The following is a 21,771-nucleotide window of genomic DNA, read 5'->3' on the forward strand; positions in this document are numbered from 1 at the left end:
TCTGCAGTTCCCTCAAACCAGACCCAGCTGGGGATGGACCGTCCTGTCCCTGTTGGACCCATCAGTTTACGGAACTTCTTCAAGGCAAACTGAAGTTCCATGAGTTTCTCGACAGCCACCAGAATCCTCTCTGGGTAACCCTAGAGAAGGAGAAAGTCCAGCCCCTCTGCAGGAGTTTGTCTCCAGAACCCAAGCTGTCCATGGAGTCCAAACATCTAGCTGGTACCAGTTACCCTCCTACACCAGCTCTGGTTCCTGACCCACCAGTGAGATGATCCTCCATGTCTCTCGATCCAGATTATGATCCCAGGAATTATAACACCTAGCTCTCCGTCCTCACCTGTTACCCAACTCCTATAGAACCTGACCTCCCTGCAGATGATGGCCCACATGGTGGGGGTTCTGTAGCTTTTTGGACCTGGATCCATTCAGCCTCAAGTAGTCAGGGCTCGACCATTAGATGCCCACTAACCAACGTCATTTCCTTCAATTTCCCACCAGCTGTTCTCAGATCTCATGGAAGATAGAGACACCGACCTAACTAACACATAGATAACAGCTAGGTGTTATCAAGGTGGCTACTTTGGAAACAAAGACTACAAATTCCCTGGACAATAACGGAATTATTATTCTTATTAACACAAAGAATGGATATTGGGAGATCAGGAAATGTTAATAGGAGAATTTCCTGTTTTAAACAATAAAGATAATGTTTCAAATATATTATTAGTAATGCATCAAAATAACCCCATGTTGGGGATAAATTGTCTTGAACCATTACTGTGCTTCATTCTGAATTCCTAAACATAATACCTGTATTTAGCTGTGTCCTTTATTTCTCTTTGAAACGAAATCAGAGCTTGCCAGCGACAACAAATTGCATTTTAGCCGTATTAAATAGTTTTCTCTTATGATGAATAAGCTCCACTCACTGTTTGGATCCTTAATTAGATTTTTATGAGTCTCAGTTGCATTGTGTCAACATATTTTTTTTTTCAGGTTGGAGAAAGTCAAATCAGAAGATGAACGTATACCCAAGAACTTATCCTTTAAAAGCCATGATTCGAAGGATTTATGGGTGGAATTTAAATCCCAACAACCTCCATCCTCAGAGAGGTGAGCTGTATCTAACTGCTGTAACTGTGGAAACTGAGTTAGTGTGAAATGTTTTTATTCCAACATGTGTTTAACGTGAGCTCAGCTCTTTTTCCCACATTTCTATGTTCATATGTGAAGCGGTGTGTGTTGGATGTTCTCCAGAACCACAGCAGTGAAAGTGGAAAGAATGGATGTTGTTGGAGGCGTCCTGGATGCTGCTACATCATGTTTAACAGCTCTGATCTGTTTGCTTTTTGTCCTCATGGATTAGTCTCATAGTCGCCATCATTAAACACTTTTCTCTTGTTAAAGTTAAAGAATTAATGTGGATTGAAGCTCACTGTTACATATTTATATATTTTCAGTCCGAGAACCACTTCAATTCTATCATCAAATGAAACCCTAATATTGCTATGCCAGATATTACTTTCCATTCAGCAGTTATTTTCCTGTCTGTGGTGACATTTTTTATCTGCTAAATTAATGTAAAATGAAGAGGAATAAATACCAAATAACTAACTAAAAATTTAAGAAGCAGTGGAAATAAGGCTGATATTGGATGAGGCTTTTATAGTAACATCAGTTTCCTGTAAAACGGTGAAGTTAAACAGTTTTCAGGATCATGGCGTCAAATTTATCGGCAGTTTAAAAATGAACCGTTATGGTATATTCACACCTGCCGCGTTTGGTCCGCTTTAAACTGGCCAGAGTTTGTTCCTCCTTGGCCGAGAACTAAAAAAGAAAAAACAGAACAAAACCCACTGAGGTGGTCCCAGTTCACTTCCTTTTGTAATTTTTTTCCCAGTCCCAGTTCTCTTCCAAACAGAATCTGGTGCAATTTGCTTCTGGTCTGAATTCAAACTGGCCTCAGTCCAATCAAACTACAGGGAAGATACACCTTCTTTGGACTTAGTGAGTCATCTTTGCAGGAGTTGCAAAATGTTGCCTTCAGTGTTGCTATCACCACCACTGTGGGCAACTGAACACGAATCGCATTGTCTTTTTTGGCTTGCAAGTATTCAACATTGCTGCTCCAAAATCAGAAGTAGGCATACAATATCATTAATGTAGGGCTGCAGCTATTGATTATTTTAGTAGTTCATTAGTCTAACAAAAATTATTTAGATTTATCTAAAAAAAATAACATAAGCAATGATTGAACATTCTAAATGCATCGTAAATGGCAATCAGGCTCAGTGTGAACGCTCATCTGCCTTTACCCTCTGGGGGTTAGAGAAGACAGAGCAGAGACACAGAAAGCACAGAAGCTCACATCCAGGAGTACTTTCTATGTTATAAGGTAAAAGCAGATGTTTTGCCTCCCCTGGATGATGTCAGAGCTAACAGAACGCCAGACCAGGTATACCTTCTATGAAGAGAAAAATGACAGAGAACAAAAAATTCAACAAAAAAGTTGAAATAACGACAAACAATGCAAATTGGAGAACAGTAGGATAACTCAGCAGAGTGAGAAAAATAGACCCTGATGTCCTCCAGCAGCCTAAGCCTATAGCAGCATATCTATAGAGGTAGCTCAGGGTAACATAAGACACTCTAACTATAAGCTTTATCAAAAAGGAAAGATTTGAGCCTAGTCTTAAAAGTAGACGGGGTGTCTGCCTCACGGACCAAAACTGGGAGTTGGTTCCACAGGAGAGGAGCCTGATGACTAAAGGATCTGCCTCCCATTCTACTTTTAGAGAATCTAGGAACCACCAGTAGACCTGCAGTCTGAGAGTGAACTACTGTAGAACTACATGCCCATCTTAAACCTCCCTTTAATCAGTAAAATTATTGAAAAAACTGTTTCAACAATTAAACACCTTCTTAACGATGACCTGCCGCTTTGATGTTTTCAACACAGGTTTATGTGCTCACTGCAAGTACAGAGGATGCCCTTGTCAAGGTGTTTAATGACATCCATTTAGGTAAATGCATATTGTGGAAAAACCACAGTGCATGTATTATTGAACCTCAGTGCAGCATTTGGTACTGTTGATCACTCCATTTTGTCACAGCACCTGGAAAATGGGTCGGCCTTTATGGTACAGCACTTGACTGTGTCAGGGTTCTCTGTGTGTTGGTGCTCTAACTCTGCTCCACAGGTGGTTCTAGTAAGCCGAGGGGCGTGGCCCACACCTGCGGCTCGTTGGAGCAGTAATTCACTGGCGTGTTAAGGAAGGCACAGACAGATGGAAGATGCCAGAGCCTTACCCAGTCGTGTTTGGCTTTTTGGATACTTACCCGCCTTTACTTCTCATTCGACGAACCAGCCTCTCGTGAATCAGCTATGCTCAGATGTTGCTCTGGCATTCCTCCTCCTACTCCCTTGGCGTTACCAAGTCGGGCTCGAGGTTTCCCCTCCCTGGATTCTGCTGGTTCCCTCCGTTCTCTGGTTAATCCATCTGTCACCTTTTGCCGTGGTTCGCTCCGGTTCCCTCGCCGACTTACCATCAGCCCGCCCTCCTGTTGCTAGCCACCTGTTTGCCATCGTGAGCATTCGACTCCAGAGTTCCCCCGGCAATACTTTCCCGGTTAGATCAGCCCAACTAAATGGTAAGCGGCTCGGCTTCTGGAGATTTCCCTCTGGTTCGATCTCTCATAATCCATGTCCGCTTTCTTCCCGCAGTTTCTCCAGCATTGACGTTCAGACCTCGATAGATCCAGTCTACTGTGTCGTTCTCTGCAGCCTGAACTTAAATAAACATCTTAAACTGCGCTCTGTCTTCCGTATTGTGTCTGCATGTGGGCAAAACATACACAAACCATGACAGACTGATTTAAATCCTATTTAGAGGGCAGGGACTTTTTGTGTCAGTAGGTTACTTTACATCAGAGACGACAAAAATTACATGTGGGGTTCCCCAAGGGTCCATTCTGGGTCCAAAAGCATCTAAAGACAGTTACAAGGTCGTCTTTTTATCACCTGAAGATCATTTCTAGGATTAAAGGACTAATGTCTCAGCAGGATGTGGAAAAACTAATCCATGCATGTATATTTAGTGGAATTGATTACTGCAACGGTGTTTTCACAGGTCTGCCTAAAAAGTGGATCAGACAGCTGCAGCTGATCCAGAACGCTGCTGCCCGCGTCCTCACTGAGACTAAGAATGTAGAGAACATGGACCCAGTTCTAAAGTCCTTACACTGGCTCCCTGGATTTTAGAGAATAGACTTTAAAAAAGTTATGTTAGTCAATAAATCCCTGAATGGCTTAGCACCTAAATGCATCACAGACTTTTTATCAGTGTATCAACCCTCCAGATCACTCAGGTCTTCTGGCTCCAGCCTGCTCTGCAGAACCAGAACCAGACATGGAGAAGCAGCATTTAGTTCCTATGCTCCACTGATCTGGAACAAACTTCCAGAAAACTGTAAAAGTGCTGAAGGTTTCTGCAATTTCAACACCTTTTACAGTTTTCTTTACCCAATTCTACAGTTCTTGTCTCTGAAAGCAGAATAAACTATGCCAACATCTTGGCCAAAGGAAGTCTTTGCAATATCAAACTGTCCAATAAAAACATTGTCAATCTTCTTCATCCTTAGTATCGTTGTTAGGTCCAAACAAAATGAAAGTAAAACAGTCACAAGCATACATTTTACTAACATCCACCAATCCATCCATCTGTCGTCTTCCGCTTATCCATGGTCAGGTCATGGGGGTAGCAGCTTCAGTAGGGAGGCTCAGACGTCCCTCTCCCCGGCCACTTGGGCCAGCTCCTCAGGAGGAATCCCAAGGTGTTCCCAGGCCAGCCGGGAGACATAGTCCCTCCAGCGTGTCCTGGGTCTTCCCCTGGGCCTCCTCCCGGTGGGACGTGCCCGGAACACCTCACCAGGGAGGCGTCCAGGAGGCATCCTGACCAGATGCCCGAGCCACCTCAACTGGCTCCTCTCAACGTGGAGGAGCAGCGGCACTACTCTGAGTCCTCCCCGGATGACTGAGCTCCTCACCCTATCTCTAAGGAAGAGCCCAGACACACTATGAAGAAAACTGCCCCCAATGTCCACGCAATACTGCAGAGCCGCGTTAACCAACACAGCCCCACAACGTCCAGAGCCTTAAGGTACTCAGGGCAAATCTCATACACCCCTGGGGCCTTGCCACCGAGGAGCTTTTTAACAACCTTGGCAAACTCAGCACCAGAGATGGGAGAACCCGACCCACAGTCCTCAGGCTCTGCTTCCGCAATGGAAGACGTGTTGGTGGGATTAAGGAGGTCTTTGAAGTATTCCGCCCACCGACGCATGACGTTTTGAGACAAAATAAATCAATCTGATTATCAAAACTCAATTCATTTACTAACAAAGTCTTTGGAGAGAGAGACTCTATATTTATAAACCACATTTAATCAATGTGTTCTGTGCATTTTGTGTCTCTACTCTGTCTTCTCTAACCCCGAGTCCGCCAAGGCAGATCAGCGTTAACACTGAGCCTGGTTCTGGTTCTGCTGGAGATTTTCCTTCCTGTTAAAGGGGAGTTTTCCTCTTCAATGTTGCCTCATGCATGTTCAGTATGAGGGATTGCTGCAAAGCCATTAACAATGCAGACGACGTCCCTGTGGCTCTACGCTGTTTCAGGAGGAGTGAATGCTGCTTGGAGAGACTTGTTGCAACCTGCTGGGTTTCCTTAGAGAGGAAACTTTTTGACCAATCTGCATGATTTGCTTGAATTTGACTTTGTAAACTGCCTTGAGATGGCAGTCGTTGTGAATTAGCGCTATATAAATAAAATTGGATTGAATATCTGTGTGGAATGTGAACTGATTGTTCCTAATTTGTCAACAGAGTGGACCAGCTGAGCTCAGAAGGTCCCAGTGGTGAGTCTTCCCAGCAGCATCAAACACAGCTGGACTCTGTATTTATGGTCTGTACATATATGACTATTTTTCCATCAGTTCCATTCACATCTGCGTGCTGCCATTTTTGGACCAGTAGACACTCAGTTCAACATGGTTCTGAGGATTTGCTCCAAAATCTCAGTCTGATGTGTCCTTCATATATTATTCTGTTCTAGCTGCTGGAGGACAACATTGTCACTTTTGTGAAGAAAGAGCTGAAGAAGATCCAGAAGGTTCTGAGTCCAGATGACCCAGACTGCTCAGAGAGTCAGAGAGATGATGAGGAGGTGTTGGAAGGTGAGGATGAAGAGCAGAGGAGGAGCAGCAGAGAGGCACTGATGAAGATCACTCTGAACTTCCTGAGGAGGATGAAGCAGGAGGAGCTGGCTGACCGTCTGCAGAGCAGTAAGAGGATTTCTACAAAGATTTCACCTGATGGATAAATCACACATTTACTGATGTCTGATGAGTAAGAGATGAAATTGTCCAGCATAAGCTGTTGCCATAAATAGTGATGTTGTTTTTTGCATCTTCACTCAGAACATCATGCTGCAGTTTGTCAACATCAACTTAAATCTGGTCTGAAGAAGAAGTTCCAGTGTGTGTTTGAGGGGATCGCTAAAGCAGGAAGTCCAACCCTTCTGAACCAGATCTACACAGAGCTCTACATCACAGAGGGAGGGACTGGAGAGGTCAATGAGGAACATGAGGTCAGACAGATTGAAACAGCATCCAGGAAACCACACAGACCAGAAACAACCATCAGACAAGAAGACATCTTTAAAGTCCCACCTGGAAGAGATCAACCAATCAGAACAGTGATGACAAAGGGAGTGGCTGGCATTGGGAAAACAGTCTTAACCCAGAAGTTCACTCTGGACTGGGCTGAAGACAAAGCCCACCAGAACATCCACTTCATATTTCCATTCACCTTCAGAGAGCTGAATGTGCTGAAAGAGAAAAAGTTCAGCTTGGTGGACCTTGTTCATCACTTCTTTACTGAAACCAAAGAAATCTGCAGCTTTGAACACTTCCAGGTTCTGTTCATCTTTGATGGTCTGGATGAGAGTCGACTTCCTCTGGACTTCCAGAACCAGGAGATCCTGACTGATGCTACAGAGTCCACCTCAGTGGATGTTCTGCTGACAAACCTCATCAGGGGGAAACTGCTTCCCTCTGCTCGCCTCTGGATAACCACACGACCTGCAGCAGCCAATCAGATCCCTCCTGAGTGTGTTGGCATGGTGACAGAGGTCAGAGGGTTCACTGACCCACAGAAGGAGGAGTACTTCAGGAAGAGATTCAGAGATGAGGAGCAGGCCAGGAGGATCATCTCCCACATGAAGACATCAAGAAGCCTCCACATCATGTGCCACATCCCAGTCTTCTGCTGGATCACTGCTACGGTTCTGGAGGACGTGTTGGAGACCAGAGAGGGAGGAGAGCTGCCCAGCACCCTGACTGAGATGTACATCCACTTCCTGGTGGTTCAGACCAAAGTGAAGAAGGTCAAGTATGATGGAGGAGCTGAAACAGATTCACACTGGAGTCCAGAAAGCAGGAAGATGATTGAGTCTCTGGGAAAACTGGCTTTTGATCAGCTGCAGAAAGGAAACCTGATCTTCTATGAATCAGACCTGACAGAGTGTGGCATCGATATCAGAGCAGCCTCAGTGTACTCAGGAGTGTTCACACAGATCTTTAGAGAGGAGAGAGGAGGACTGATCCAGGACAAGGTGTTCTGCTTCGTCCATCTGAGTGTTCAGGAGTTTCTGGCTGCTCTTCATGTTCATCTGACTTTCATCAATTCTGGTGTCAACCTGATGGAAGAAACAGAAACATCTAAGAAGTCTTTATTTTCTAAGAAACCTAAACTAAAGTCTTTTCTCCAGACAGCTGTTGATCAGGCCTTACAGAGTCCAAATGGACACCTGGACTTGTTCCTCAGGTTCCTCCTGGGACTTTCACTGCAGACCAATCAGAGACTCCTACAAGGTCTGCTAACACAGACAGGAAGTAGCTCAAAGACCAATCAGGAAACAGTTCAGTACATCAAGGAGAAGATCAGTGAGAAAGTGTCTGCAGAGAAAAGCATCAATCTGTTCCACTGTCTGAATGAACTGAAGGATCGTTCTCTAGTGGAGGAGATCCAACAGTCTCTGAGTTCAGGAAGTCTCTCCACAGATAAACTGTCTCCTGCTCAGTGGTCAGCTCTGATCTTCGTCTTAGTGTCATCAGCAGAAGATCTGGATGTGTTTGACCTGAAGAAATACTCTGCTTCAGAGGAGGTTCTTCTGAGGCTGCTGCCAGTGGTTAAGGCCTCCAACAAAGCTCTGTAAGGACACACACACAAAGTACTTTAAGTTTCCATACAAAATATTGTTGCTTATTTTACTAACTCCAGGTGACATCAAAACATACTCAAATTTCTCAATTTTGTAAGTTTAGGAATTTGCGGTTCAATAAAAAGATTCATATTAATATAAAAGTAACTAACAGACAGAAGCGAAACGTCTTCAACCACAGATTGTAGTTTAAGAAGTAAATTTACTTTGTTACATTGGCAGTAACAAAGTAAATTTACTTGAGTACTATACTTGAGTACAGTCTGAGAATTTGAGTCGCGTTTTTTGAATACTTATTACTTTCACTCCTATACCTTTTAATTATAAATATTGTGCTTTTCACTGTACTATATCTCTATTAAGGTGTTTGCTACTTGTTACTTTGGTTTGCTATCATGTTAGTGTAGTTTACATCTATATTGTCTTTGGCTTTAATATTCGAAGGAAGTGCAAGAGGGACTAAAGCCCTGGAATTTTCTAACAGCAAATCCTGCACACATATGGAATAAAAACGTGACAGCTTATCTTCAAATGTAAACATTTCTGAACATATTGTATTTTTCGTACTATAAGACACGCTTAAAATCCTTAAATCGCAAAAGTTAATGGTGTGCCTTACAACCCGGTGTGCTGTATATATCATTAAAGTTGTGCTTACATCGATTTTATGTGGTAATATGCGCTCAAAAATCTGTTAAAATGTTCAAGGACACCGCTGCGCTCAATGGATATTTGGATATTTGCATTACAGTACACTGTCTCACTACCTTATCGGACACCTAAGGTGTCAACAAGAATGCCTGACTGTAATGTCTAAACTAGAAGTGTCATTGTTTTTAAGTGTTTAGCCCACATGCAGATACAGACGGGAGACAGGAATAAATTTAAGATGTTTATTAAAGCCCCTCCCTGGGCTGCCACCTTACCGTGGTGGAGTGGTTTGAGTGTCCCAATGATCCTAGGAGCTATGCTGTCAGGGGCTTTAAGCCCCTAGTAGGGTCACCCAAGACAGACAGGTCTTAGGAGAGGGACCAGACAAAGCGCAGCCCAAAATGCCCCTTATGATGAGCAAGATTATTGGATTTCGTGTTCCCTCGCCCGGACACGGGTCACCGGGGCCCCACTCTGGAGCCAGGCCTGGAGGTGGGGCACGTTGGCGAGCGTCTGGTGGCCGGGCTTTTGCCCATGGAGCCCGGTTGGGCTCAGCCCGAAGAGGCGACATGGGTCCCCCTTCCGATGGGCTCACTACCTGTCGGAGGGGCCAAAGGGGTTGGGTGCAATGTGCAACGGGTAGCAGTAGAGGGCGAGGAGCTTGGCGTTCCGATCCTCGGCTGCAGAAGGAGCCTGAGCTTGTGCGCGAGGTTGAGAGGTTCCGACTAGAGATAGTTGGACTCACCTCGACGCACCGCTCTGGCTCTGGAACCTGTCTCCTTGAGAGGGGCTGGACATTCTTCCACTCTGGAGTTGCCCATGGTGAGAGGCGCCGAGCTGGGGTGGGCATACTTGTTGCCCCCCATCTCAGTGCCTGCACGTTAGGGTTTTCCCCGGTGAACGAGAGGGTGGCCTCCCTCTGCATTCGTGTGGGGGGACGGGTTCTGACTGTTGTTTGCGCTTATGCGCCAAACAGCAGTTCAGATTACCCACCCTTTTTGGAGTCCTTGGAAGGGGTACTGGAGAGTGCCCCTCCTGGGGACTTCCTCCTTTTGCTGGGGGACTTCAACGCTCACGTGGGCAATGACAGTGGGACCTGGAGGGGCGTGGTTGGGAGGAATGGCCCACCTGATCTGAACTCGAGTGCTGTTTTGTTGTTGGACTTCTGTGCTCATCATGGATTGTCCATCACAAACACCATGTTCAAGCATAAGGGTGTCCATATGTGCTCTTGGCACCAGGACACCCTAGGTCGCAGTTCAATGATCGACTTTGTTGTCGTTTCATCTGATCTGCGGCCGTATGTCTTGGACACTCGGGTGAAGAGAGGGGCGGAGCTCTCCACCGACCACTACCTGGTGGTGAGTTGGCTCCGATGGCGGGGGAGGAAGCTGGTCCGACCGGGCAGGCCCAAACTTATTGTGAGGGTTTGCTGGGAACGTCTGGCGGAGTCCCCCGCTAGACAGAGCTTTAACTCCCACCTCCGGGAGAATTTTAAACATGTCCCGAGGGAGGCGGGGGACATTGAGTCTGAATAGACCATGTTCCGCGCCTCTATTGTTGAGGCGGCTAGTCGGAGCTGTGGCCGCAAGGTTGTCGGTGCATGTCGCGGCGGCAACCCTCGAACCCGTCAAGGGAAGCCGTCAAGCTGAAGAAGGAGTCCTGTCGGGCTTTTTTGGCCTGTGGGACTCCGGAAGCAGCTGATGTGTACCGGCAGTCGAACCGGCAGGTGGCTCGGCTGGTCGCCGAGGCAAAAACTCGGGCGTGGGAAGAGTTCGGAAAGACCATGGAGAAAGACTTCCGTACGGCTTCGAAGCGATTCTGGTCCACTATCCGGCATCTCAGGAGGGGGAAGCAGTGCAGTGCCAACACTGTTTACAGTGGGGGTGGTGTGCTGCTGACCTCGACTCGGGACGTCGTGTTTCGGTGGGCGGAATACTTCGAAGACCTCCTTAATCCCACCAACACGTCTTCCATTGAGGAAGCAGAGCCTGATGACTCTGGGTTGGGTTCTTCCATCTCTGGTGCTGAGGTTGCCGAGGTTGTTAAAAAGCTCCTCGGTGGCAAGGCCCTGGGGGTGGATGAGATTCGCCCTGAGTACCTTAAGGCTCTGGATGTTGTGGGGCTGTGTTGGTTAACGCGGCTCTGCAACATTGCGTGGACATCGGAGGCAGTTCCCCTGGATTGGCAGACTGGGGTGGTGGTCCCCCTATTTAAAAAGGGGGACCGGAGGGCGTGTTCCAACTACAGAGGGATCACACTCTTAAGCCTCCCTGGAAGGTCTATTCAGGGGTTCTGGAAAGGAGGGTCCGTCGGATAGTCGAATCTCGGATTCAGGAAGAGCAGTGTGGTTTTGAGCCTGGCCATGGAACACTGGACCAGCTCTACACCCTCAGCAGAATTCTGGAGGGGGCATGGGAGTTTGCCCAACCAGTCTATATGTGCTTTGTGGATCTGGAGAAGGCATTCGACCGTGTCCCCCGAGGGATCCTGTGGGGGGTACTCCGGGAGTATGGAGTACCGGACCCTTTAACAAGGGCTGTCAGGTCTCTGTACGACCGGTGTCAGAGTCTGGTCCGCATTGCCGGCAGTAAGTCGGACTCGTTTCCAGTGAGAATTGGACTCCGCCAAGGTTGCCCTTTGTCACCGATTCTGTTCATAACTTTTATGGACAGAATTTCTAGGTGCAGCCAAGGCGTTGAGGGGATCCGTTTTGGTGGCCTTAGGATTGCGTCTCTGCTATTCGCAGATGACGTGGTCCCATTGGCTTCATCAGGGCGTGATCTACAGCTCTCACTGGAGCGGTTCGCAGCCGAGTGCGAAGCGGCCGGGATGAAAATCAGTGCCTCCGAATCCGAGACCATGGTCTTGAACTGGAAAAGGGTAGAGTGCCTTCTCTAGGTTGGGGAGGATGTGCTGCCCCTAGTGGAGGAGTTCAAGTATCTTGGGGTCTTATTCACAAATGAGGGGAAGATGGAGCGGGAGATCGACAGGCGGATTGGTGCAGCGTCTGCTGTGAAGCAAGTGCTGTACCGATCCGTTGTGGTGAAGAGAGAGCTGAGCCAAAAGGCGAAGCTCTCGATTTACGTTCCTACCTTCATCTATGGTCACGAGCTTTGGGTCGTGACTGAAAGAACGAGATCCCGGATACAAGCGGCTGAAATGAGTTTTCTCCGTAGTGTGTCTGGGCTCTCCCTTAGAGATAGGGTGAGGAGCTCAGTCATCCGGGGAGGACTCAGAGTAGAGCCGCTGCTCCTCCACGTCGAGAGGAGCCAGTTGAGGTGGCTCTGGCATCTGGTCAGGATGCCTCCTGGACGCCTCCCTGGTGAGGTGTTCCGGGCACGTCCCACCGGGAGGAGGCCGAGGGGAAGACCCAGGACACGCTGGAGGGTCTCCCGGCTGGCCTGGGAACGCCTTAGGATTCCTCCGGAGGAGCTGGCCCAAGTAGCAGGGGAGAGGGACGTCTGGGCCTCCCTACTGAAGCTGCTACCCCCACGACCTGACCCCGGATAAGCGGAAGAAGACGGACGGACGGACGGACGGACGGACGGACGGACGGACAATTAACAATAACTGACTTCCTAGTTTGTTTTACTAGTTTGCAATATTTGTTCAATATTTTTAGTACATTATATGATCCTAGTGGAGTGATGGCTATGTGATCTATCTAAAGATCTGTCGTCTGTGTCGTCTGTGGCCTACATTGTCAATCATGCATTCAAAATAAAAGTTTTTTTCTCAGATTTAGATGCAGGATGACTGGAAGTTTTTTTTTGGTGTGCTCATTAGAGCACCCTTGTTTTGAAACATATTTTGTTGTTTGGGAAACGTGTGTGTGTTAGTAGCCCTAAACTATTACAAGGAAACTAGACAAGTACAAACCAAACTCTACACTTTAATAATAGTTCTAGTTTTTTAAAAACAATGATCACCACATTTCACATGTATTTCTTATCAGTCAAGAAAAGCAGTAAACGTAAATACTGTCTAAGCAAGAATTTGTTGACAGCAAACTTCAACGATTGATTACATATCTGTGAGTCACCTCTGTTTTTTTCTGTCGTTCTTCAGACTAAGTAACTGCAACCTGTTGGAGAAAAGCTGTGCGGCTCTTTCATCCCTTCTTGGATCCCAGTCCTGCTGTCTCAGAGAGCTGGACCTGAAAAACAACAATTTGAAGGATTCAGGAGTGAAGCTTCTAGCCAGGGGACTAAAGAGTCCATGTTGCAGACTGGAGTCACTGAAGTAGGTATCTCAAACCCTGATTCATTTGGACATCCATGCGAATTGCACAATACTTTAACTTGAAGATTTTTGCTAATGATTATTTGCACACTTTCAACTTCTCTAGGAATGTTTGTCTGACACATTTATACAATGTGATATGTACGAAACATCAGCATCGTAAATAGCAGTGTGATGCTGATGTTGCTACCGTGTGTTTTAATAATCATTGCTCAGATGTTCTTAATGTAGTGGTCCCGCTGAAAATTGCCATTGTACCACTGAAAAAATAATCTCCTTGGATTAATGAGTTTATTGGGAAATTCAAAAGAGTGTTGCAAATTTAAACGTTTGTGGAAATCCATTAAGGTCGCGGTTCACAGGCTCCACCTCAGGGAACTTTGGATTTATGTAAATGAACTGATAAAAATATTTCTTGAATCTTATTATCTTAAATAATAACAAGGTGCTGTTTGAAACAATAAACTCCCTAATAAATACATTGTGGCTTTAATGTGAAAAACCCAAGAGATGCCAAACTCATAAACTTGTAAGGCACAGTACCAAATGTTAAACCATGTATGTTAATTTCTGTTTGCAGCTTGTCAGGCTGTCTCATCACTGAGGTTGGCTTTGCTTCTCTGGCCTCAGCACTCAAATCAAACCCCCACCACCTTCAACAGCTGGATCTAAGCTACAATCATCCAGGTGACTCAGGAGCTAAGCTGCTTTTGGCTGGACTGAAAGATCCAGACTGGAGACTTAAAACTCTAAGGTATGACTGTCAGCATCACAGAGGAGCATATATAAGGGATTAAAACATGCTCTTTGTCCTACAAGTCACTTCATAATTTTCCCTTTATGTTGGATACAATAATTATTGTAATAGTTGCACATTTAGTAGTGTTTTTGTTTGTGATTATAACATCAATATAGCTATTTCTTTTACTGAGGGACTCTAATGAATAAAAATCTGAGATCATTAATTGAAATAATATTTAGACCTACACACTCTCAAACCTGTATTTTGTCTTTCAAATTGGGATTAAAATAACTCTCAACCGGGAGAAAAAAAAATCTGTTCCTCTAAGGATAGTTTTTTTAATGCCCTAACCGCTGTCATCCAGATTGTAAGAAAGTACTTTATATATCAGATGGATTCTCCTGGTTTTTAAGTTGATATCTACATTAATATTAACTAAAAATGTGTTGAATTTCTTGTTGTTTATGTCACTTGACAACAATTCAGACGAGTACAAATACTCACTGTACATAGCTTTGGGGTTTAAGCCCATTCTTTCACATTAACAATTGGGTTTACCGTACCAATCATCCATCTACAGTCACTGCTCAATTTCCTCTAACTCAGTTTATTTTTTTTTACATTTTACCTTTCCATAAATCTTATTGTTAACAAACACACCTTTACCCCTTTTTGCTCTGATTTATTTTAGCTCACACCTCACACTCTCAACACGTTATTGGAACATGTTTTAGACTTATTGACCTTTAGAAATGTGAGAACCACAAGCTTGTAATGAACTGAACAGGTGGACTCAGTATTCAGGCCAACAAGCAGGAAGTACGTTTAAAAGGTCTATTTTCGGACAGGTAAGGGTGAAGGAACCGGGAAGACAGACAGGCTGAATCAGGACAAGACAGAGTTTGTGGTCAAAACCAGTTCCAAGTTAAAAAAAGGGGTAATCAGAATAGTCCAGGATAGAATCCGCTCTCAGAGTCAGGGAACAGATCCAGGTATGATGCACTAACAGGCTAACAGACTGAACGAGGGCAGGCAGATTTGGTGGTCAGAAACAGTCCAGAACGGTACACAGATCAGCAGACTAAAACAGGCAGGGATTTTCACCACTCAGCGACGCACCCGCTGAGGAGCCGACCATAATTATTGGCAGCTCGATAGTGAGAAATGTGGCACTAAAAAAAACCAGGGACCATAGTTAAATGCCTACCAGGGGCCAGAACGGGCAACATAGAATCTTACCTAAAACTACTGGCTAAGGATAAGCGTAAATACCGCAAAATTGTTATTCATGCTGGCGGTAATGACACCCAGTTACGCCGATCGGAGGTCACTAAAATTGGTGTTGCTTTGGTGTGTGAGTTTGCTAAAACTATGTCGGACTCCGTAATTTTCTCTGGTCCCCTGCCTGATCTGACCAGTGATGACATGTTTAGCCGCATGTCATCATTCAACCGCTGGTTGTCTAGGTGGTGTCATGAAAACGACATAGGTTATATTGATAACTGGAAAACTTTCTGGGGAAAACCTGGTCTGATCAGGAGAGACGGCATTCATCCCACTTTTGAGGGTGCAGCTCTTCTTTCTTGGAATCTGTCCGGATTTATTAGTTCTCCTAAATGCTGACAACCCAGGGTCCAGACCAGGAAGCAGAGCCGTAGTTTAACACACCTCTCTGCAGCTTCTGTACTGTTACCAACCCATTATCCTATTGAGATGGTGTCTTTCCCACGGCCAAAACTTAACAGATCAAAAACTGATCTAAAAGGAACAAATCATAAAAACCTAATAAAAATCAATATGGTTCACCTTGAACCTAAAAATAAAACAATAAAATGTGGTCTATTAAATATAAGGTCTCTCCCTCCAAAGACTTTGTTAGTTAATGAATTGATTTCTGATAATCAGATTGATTTGTTTTGTCTCACAGAAACCTGGCTACAAGAGGACTACGTTAGTATAAATGTGTCAACTCCCTCCAGTTATTCAAATTTCCACATTCCCAGATCTGTGGGAAGAGGAGGAGGAGTGGCAACTATCTTTCAGTCTGATTTATTAATTAGTCCCAGGCCAATTAATAATTACAGTTCTTTTGAACATTTAACCCTCAGTTTCCCTCATCCAAACTGCAAAGCAATAAAACCTCTTCTGTTTGTTGTTTTGTATCGTCCACCAGGCCCTTACACTCAGTTTTTGGATCAGTTGTCAGATTTCTTATCTGATTTGGTGTTAAATACTGACAAGGTTATTATAGTGGGTGATTTTAACATCCATATTGACACTGAATGTGATAACCTTAGTCTAGCCTTTAAAACTATCCTAGATTCAATTGGTTTTGCTCAAAATGTGCATAAGCCAACGCACTCTCGGCTCCATACTTTAGACCTTGTTCTGACATATGGCATTGATTGGGAAGAATTAACAGTATTCTCTCACAACCGTGTCCGGTCTGATCATTTTCTAATAACATTTGAGTTTAATCTAACTGAGTTCTCCACCCCCAAAAGAGCGTTCCATTATAGTAGATCTTTATCGGATAATGCTGTATCAAAACTTAAAGACTCTGTCCCCTTTTTAATATCCTCAGTATTGCAGAAATGCCCTGTAGATGGCAGCAATGCTGTTTCTCTTCTCATTCACAAATCGATACCATTGCTAACAGTGTAACTTCCTCATTGTGTTCTGCATTAGACAATGTAGCTCCCTTGAAAAAGAAGGTGATTATTCACAGGAAGCTGGCTCCTTGGTTTAATTCAGAGCTGCGTTCCTTGAAGCACAATGTTAGGAAATTGGAGAGAAAATGGCGCTCTACACACCAAGAGGAATCCTACTTAATCTGGAGGGACAGTCTATTGTTGTATAACAAGACCCTTCGCAAAGTTAGAGCAGCATATTTTTCATCAATAATTGAAGAGAATAAAAATAATCCTAGATTTCTCTTCAGTACAGTTGCCAAACTTACCCAGAGCCACAGCTCTGTTCATCCATACATTCCCTTAGCTCTTAGTAGTAACAATTTTATGGGATTCTTCATAAATAAAATTGATGCCATTAAAAATAAAATAATTGGCATCCTCCCAAACATGATTACCCCATTCTCGGTAAGTGAGGCTGCATTGGAGGAATCTTTAGAACCTGCACGGTGTTTGAACTGTTTATAAGCAGTAGCGCTTTCTGAGCTATCTAAAATTTTAGCTTCATCTAAACCTTCTACCTGTATGTTAGACCCAATCCCAACCAAGTTGTTTAAGGACATATTCCCTTTGATCAGTGGCCCTATTTTGGACATGATTAATCTATCCTTAGTAAATGGATATGTACCACATGTTTTTAAAGTAGCTGTTATTAAACCTTTACTTAAGAAACCTTCTCTTGATCAAGATGAGTTAGTAAACTACAGAGCTATATCTAATCTTATTTTCGTATCTAAGATTCTTGAGAAACTAGTTGCTAATCAACTTTGTGAACATTTACAAAGTAATGACCTACTTGAGGAGTTTCAGTCAGGCTTCAGAGCTCATCATAGCACTGAAACAGATCTGGTGAAGGTCACCAATGATATTCTCATGGCCTCAGATAATGGACTTGTGTCTATACTTGTCCTGTTAGATCTCAGTGCTGCATTTGATACAGTTGATCACAATATTATCCTACAAAGACTTGAGCATACTGTAGGGATTAAGGGGAAAGCATTAGGCTGGTTTAAATCTTATCTGTCGGACAGATTCCAGTTTGTTCATGTTAATTATAAATCTTCCTCAAACTCTAGGGTCACCTGTGGAGTACCACAGGGTTCAGTCCTTGGACCAATTCTCTTTACTATATATATGCTTCCGATTGGCAAAATTATCAGACAGCATGGGATTAATTTCCACTGTTATGCTGATGACACTCAGCTATATTTTTAAATAAATCCTGATGAATCCAATCAAATACTTTGACTGCAGTCATGTCTTGATGACATCAAAAGCTGGATGACTTTAAATTTCCTGCATCTAAATTCTGACAAGACAGAAGTTGTAATCTTTGGGCCAGAGTCCTCAAAAAATAAACTTCTTAACCAATCACTTAATCTGGGTGGCATTAACTTGGCCTCTGGTAATTAAGTAAAAAATGTTGGTGTTATTTTTGACCAAGACATGACATTTAAATCCCATATTAAACAGGTTTCTAGAGTTTCATTTTTTCACCTCCGGAATATCGCCAAAATTAGAAACATTCTGTCTAGGAGTGATCCTGAAAAACTAGTCCATGCATTTGTTACTTCAAGGCTGGACTATTGTAATTCTTTACTATCAGGAAGTCCACAAAATGCAGTTCAAAGCCTTCAGCTGATCCAAAAGGCTGCAGCAAGAGTTCTGATGAAAATCAACAAGCAGGATCATATTTCTCCAATTTTAGCTTCCCTTCATTGGCTTCCTGTTAAATCAAGAATAGAATTTAAAATTCTTCTTCTAACGTATAAAGCCCTTAATAATCATGCTCCATCATATATCAGAGCTCTGATTACCCCGTATGTTCCTAACAGAGCACTTCGTTCTCAGACTGCAGGTCTGCTGGTGGTTCCTAGAGTCTCTAAAAGTAGAATGGGAGGCAGATCCTTTAGCTATCAGGGTCCTCTCCTGTGGAACCAACTCCCAGTTTTGGTCCGTGAGGCAGACACCCTGTCTACTTTTAAGACTAATCTTAAAAGTTTCCTTTTTGACAAAGCTTATAACTAGAGTGGCTCATGTTACTGTGAGCTACTTTTATAGTTTTACTGCTATAGGCTTAGGCTACTGGAGGACATCGGGATCTAATTTTCTCACTCTATAGAGTTCTACTGTTCTTCAATTATGCATTATGTGTTGTCATTTCTGCTTTAACTTTCTGTTCTCTCTCTTTTATCTTCATAGTAGGTACACCTGGTCTGGCGTTCTGTTAACTGTGACATCATCCAGAAAAGACGGCTCACTGGCTTTTACCATCTAATGTAGAACAGATTACTGGATCAATGTGTGCTTCTGTGCTTTTTTGTCTCTCTTGTTGTGTCTCTGTTCTGTCTTCTGTAACCCCAGTCGGTCGAGGCAGATGACCGTTCATACTGAGCCCGGTTCTGCCGGAGGTTTTCCTTCCCGTTAATGGGGAGTTTTTCTTCCCACTGTCACTTCATGCTTGCTCAGTATGAGGGATTGCAGCAAAGCCATGTACAATGCAGACGACTCTCCCTGTGGCTCTACGCTTCCCCAGAAGTGAATGCTGCTTGTCGGACTTTGATGCAATCAACTGGTTTCCTTATATAGGAAATTTTTGACCAATCTGTATAATCTGACCCAATCTGTATAATATGATTGAACTTGACTTTGTAAAGTGCCTTGAGATGACATGTTTCATGAATTGGCGCTATATAAATAAAATTGAATTAAATTGAATCAGGCAAACTCAGATACTCCACAAACAGAACCAGGTCAGGCAAAACAGGCAGGCAGTCAGATCAGGAAGGAAAAACAGGTTCAGGGATCAGGCTGGCTCAGAATCCAGAGGCAATTAGGTTATATCGACAGATCTATCACAAGAGAGCATTTGACAAAACTCACCAATTGGCTCGTAAATGATCTGGCACTGATGTCTGGTCTAAAGGCTGAATACATCCTGGCATGTGCAGGTGGATCAGGTAAGAGGTAACCAGAAACAGGGCGGAACTAAGCAGGTGTGTGCAATAGGTGATCAGACCAGGCATCAGTGCCGAGATCCAGACAGAACAACCGAGACAGAATATAAACTATAACGGAAATCAAACAAGAAAGGACCCAAACAGAAACAGACAAAGCTAGAATTTAGAGATCTCTGGATGTGTCCAAATGTTGGATGGTTCCTTTATCAGCAGAGCGATCTCTTTGTGAGAGCCATGTAATAGCCATGCTTGCATGTTTGTAGAGACAAATGCTCTAACTGCACCTTTCTCCCTTCAGAGTTGAGCCTGCTGGTGAGCATTACATTAAGCCAGGTCCATGGAGGGGTAGGTTTCTTTTTTATATATTTATGGCAACAAAGCAACTCACATTCAACCATATCCAAACTGCCAACATTATTGACTGTGAGTTATCAAAGTATGAATAAATAATGAGATAACAGACCAATAACTGTACTTGAATGTTTTTTTGATCTCTCCATCAGATTCATGTCGGCTGACGTTTGACCAAGACACAATAAACCAAAACCTCAAACTATCAGATGACGACAGGAAGGTGACAAACATAGAGGAAGCTCAATCCCATTCTGATCTCGACAGATTTACTGTTCCTCAGCTGCTGTGTAGAAATGTTCTGTCTGATCGGTCTTATTGGGAGGTCGAGTGGAGAGGAAAAATAGAGATATCAATAACTTACAGAGGAATCCGACGCAGAGGACTTAGTAATGACACTGTGTTGGGAAAGAGTGATGATTCTTGGAGCTTGACCTGCTCTGATGAAGGTTTCTTGGTCTGTCATTATAAGAACAGGAAAATCCTTTCATCATCCTCCTCCTCATGCGTCTCTAACAAAGTAGCGGTCCATGTGGATTGTCCTGCTGGCACACTGTCCTTCTACAGAATCTCCTCCGACTCACTGATCCGTCTTAACACCTTCAACACCACATTTGCGGGGCCTCTGCATTCTGGGTTTACAATCTGGCCTGGTTCCTTCGCTTTGCTGCGTTGAGTGTTACATGATAATTTACTCAAAATTATACTGTAAGCTGCTAATAGCATAATGTGTAGATTTGAGCACCAAATGGTTCGTGCTGAACCCTTTATACCTTTTTCTCTCTTAGCGGATCAAACCTTTCTTTATTTGAGTTCACTGTCTACCTTGTACAAAAATTAAGGAACAAGCAGGCATAACGGCGCTGGGTGTATCCATCCCATGACTTTCCATATTAAATTATTTCTATCATACATAATAATTCCTAAAATACATAATAAAACCCAAACATCAGTACGGTAAAGTTTTAGAGACATGTTTTAAAGTGGTACCTACATCAAAGACAAATTAGAATAAAATGCAACCTGTAGAACAAGCTCCAGTTCCCAGTGGGGTTGGAAGCTTGGCTAAAGACTGGCCTCCTATTCCCTGAATAAAATTTCCATAAACGGAATTATCTCACAGAATGGACCACTGCAGACAACCGAGGGATTTTTGCTTTTTAGGAAATTTTAGATGTTTAGGTTCTTAAGTAAGCAATACAATAATTTCATTTGTTTTATATGCAGCAGGTTTGTGGGACGTTAATCTCGTTGATGATGTTTAAAATGTTATTATTAACAAAAGCTATAGGTATATTTTTTATTTTATTCACTCTCATCACCCTTTCCAATAGTTGGCTGCATTGAAAAGGGTGATGAGACTGAATATAGAACTGTGGTGGGCAACTTTGTCACTTGGAGCGACCTGAACCATCTGCAGCTCAACGTGACAAAGACTAAGGAGCTAATAGTGGATCTGAGGAGGACAAAAACACCTGTGACCCCTGTTTCCATCCAGGGGGTCCCTGTGGACACTGTGGAGGAGTATAAGTACCTGGGAATATACATTAACAATAAGATGGACTGGATTAGAAACACCAATGCGGTCTACAAAAAGGGCCAAATTATCTGTGATCCATCTGTGGGATGATGCTGAGGATGTTTTGCTGATGTTTGTCTGTTGTTGCCAGCACACTCTTCTTTGCTGTCACATGCTGGGGCAGCGGACTGTGGGCTGCCGACAACAACAGACTTAAAGTGATCAGGAGGGCTGGTGATGTTGTGGGGGAGGAGCTGGACACTCTGACGGCAGTGGCAGAGAGTAGGATGCTGTCCAGGCATCAGTCCATCTTAGGCAATGTCTCACACCCT

General features: G+C 44.0%; 1 protein-coding gene and 1 long non-coding RNA gene across 2 annotated transcripts; both read left to right on the forward strand.

The window, feature by feature from the left end:
• Positions 1 to 99: 99 nt before the first annotated feature.
• Positions 100 to 21,357, forward strand: LOC105919988 (NACHT, LRR and PYD domains-containing protein 12). The gene is made up of 9 exons (XM_036131390.1): positions 100 to 134; positions 1,000 to 1,116; positions 5,884 to 5,962; positions 6,158 to 6,341; positions 6,477 to 8,271; positions 13,004 to 13,177; positions 13,758 to 13,931; positions 19,868 to 19,914; positions 20,073 to 21,357. Exons 1-9 carry the CDS (start codon positions 100 to 102, stop codon positions 20,594 to 20,596), a joined length of 3,129 nt encoding a protein of 1,042 aa, XP_035987283.1. The 3' UTR covers positions 20,597 to 21,357.
• Positions 2,969 to 3,816, forward strand: LOC118560484. Its single transcript, XR_004929390.1, has 2 exons — positions 2,969 to 3,654; positions 3,728 to 3,816. It is a non-coding gene; the product is annotated as an uncharacterized LOC118560484 (long non-coding RNA).
• Positions 21,358 to 21,771: the final 414 nt, after the last annotated feature.

Source organism: Fundulus heteroclitus, unplaced genomic scaffold (genome assembly GCF_011125445.2).
Source record: "Fundulus heteroclitus isolate FHET01 unplaced genomic scaffold, MU-UCD_Fhet_4.1 scaffold_43, whole genome shotgun sequence".
NCBI lineage: Eukaryota > Metazoa > Chordata > Actinopteri > Cyprinodontiformes > Fundulidae > Fundulus > Fundulus heteroclitus.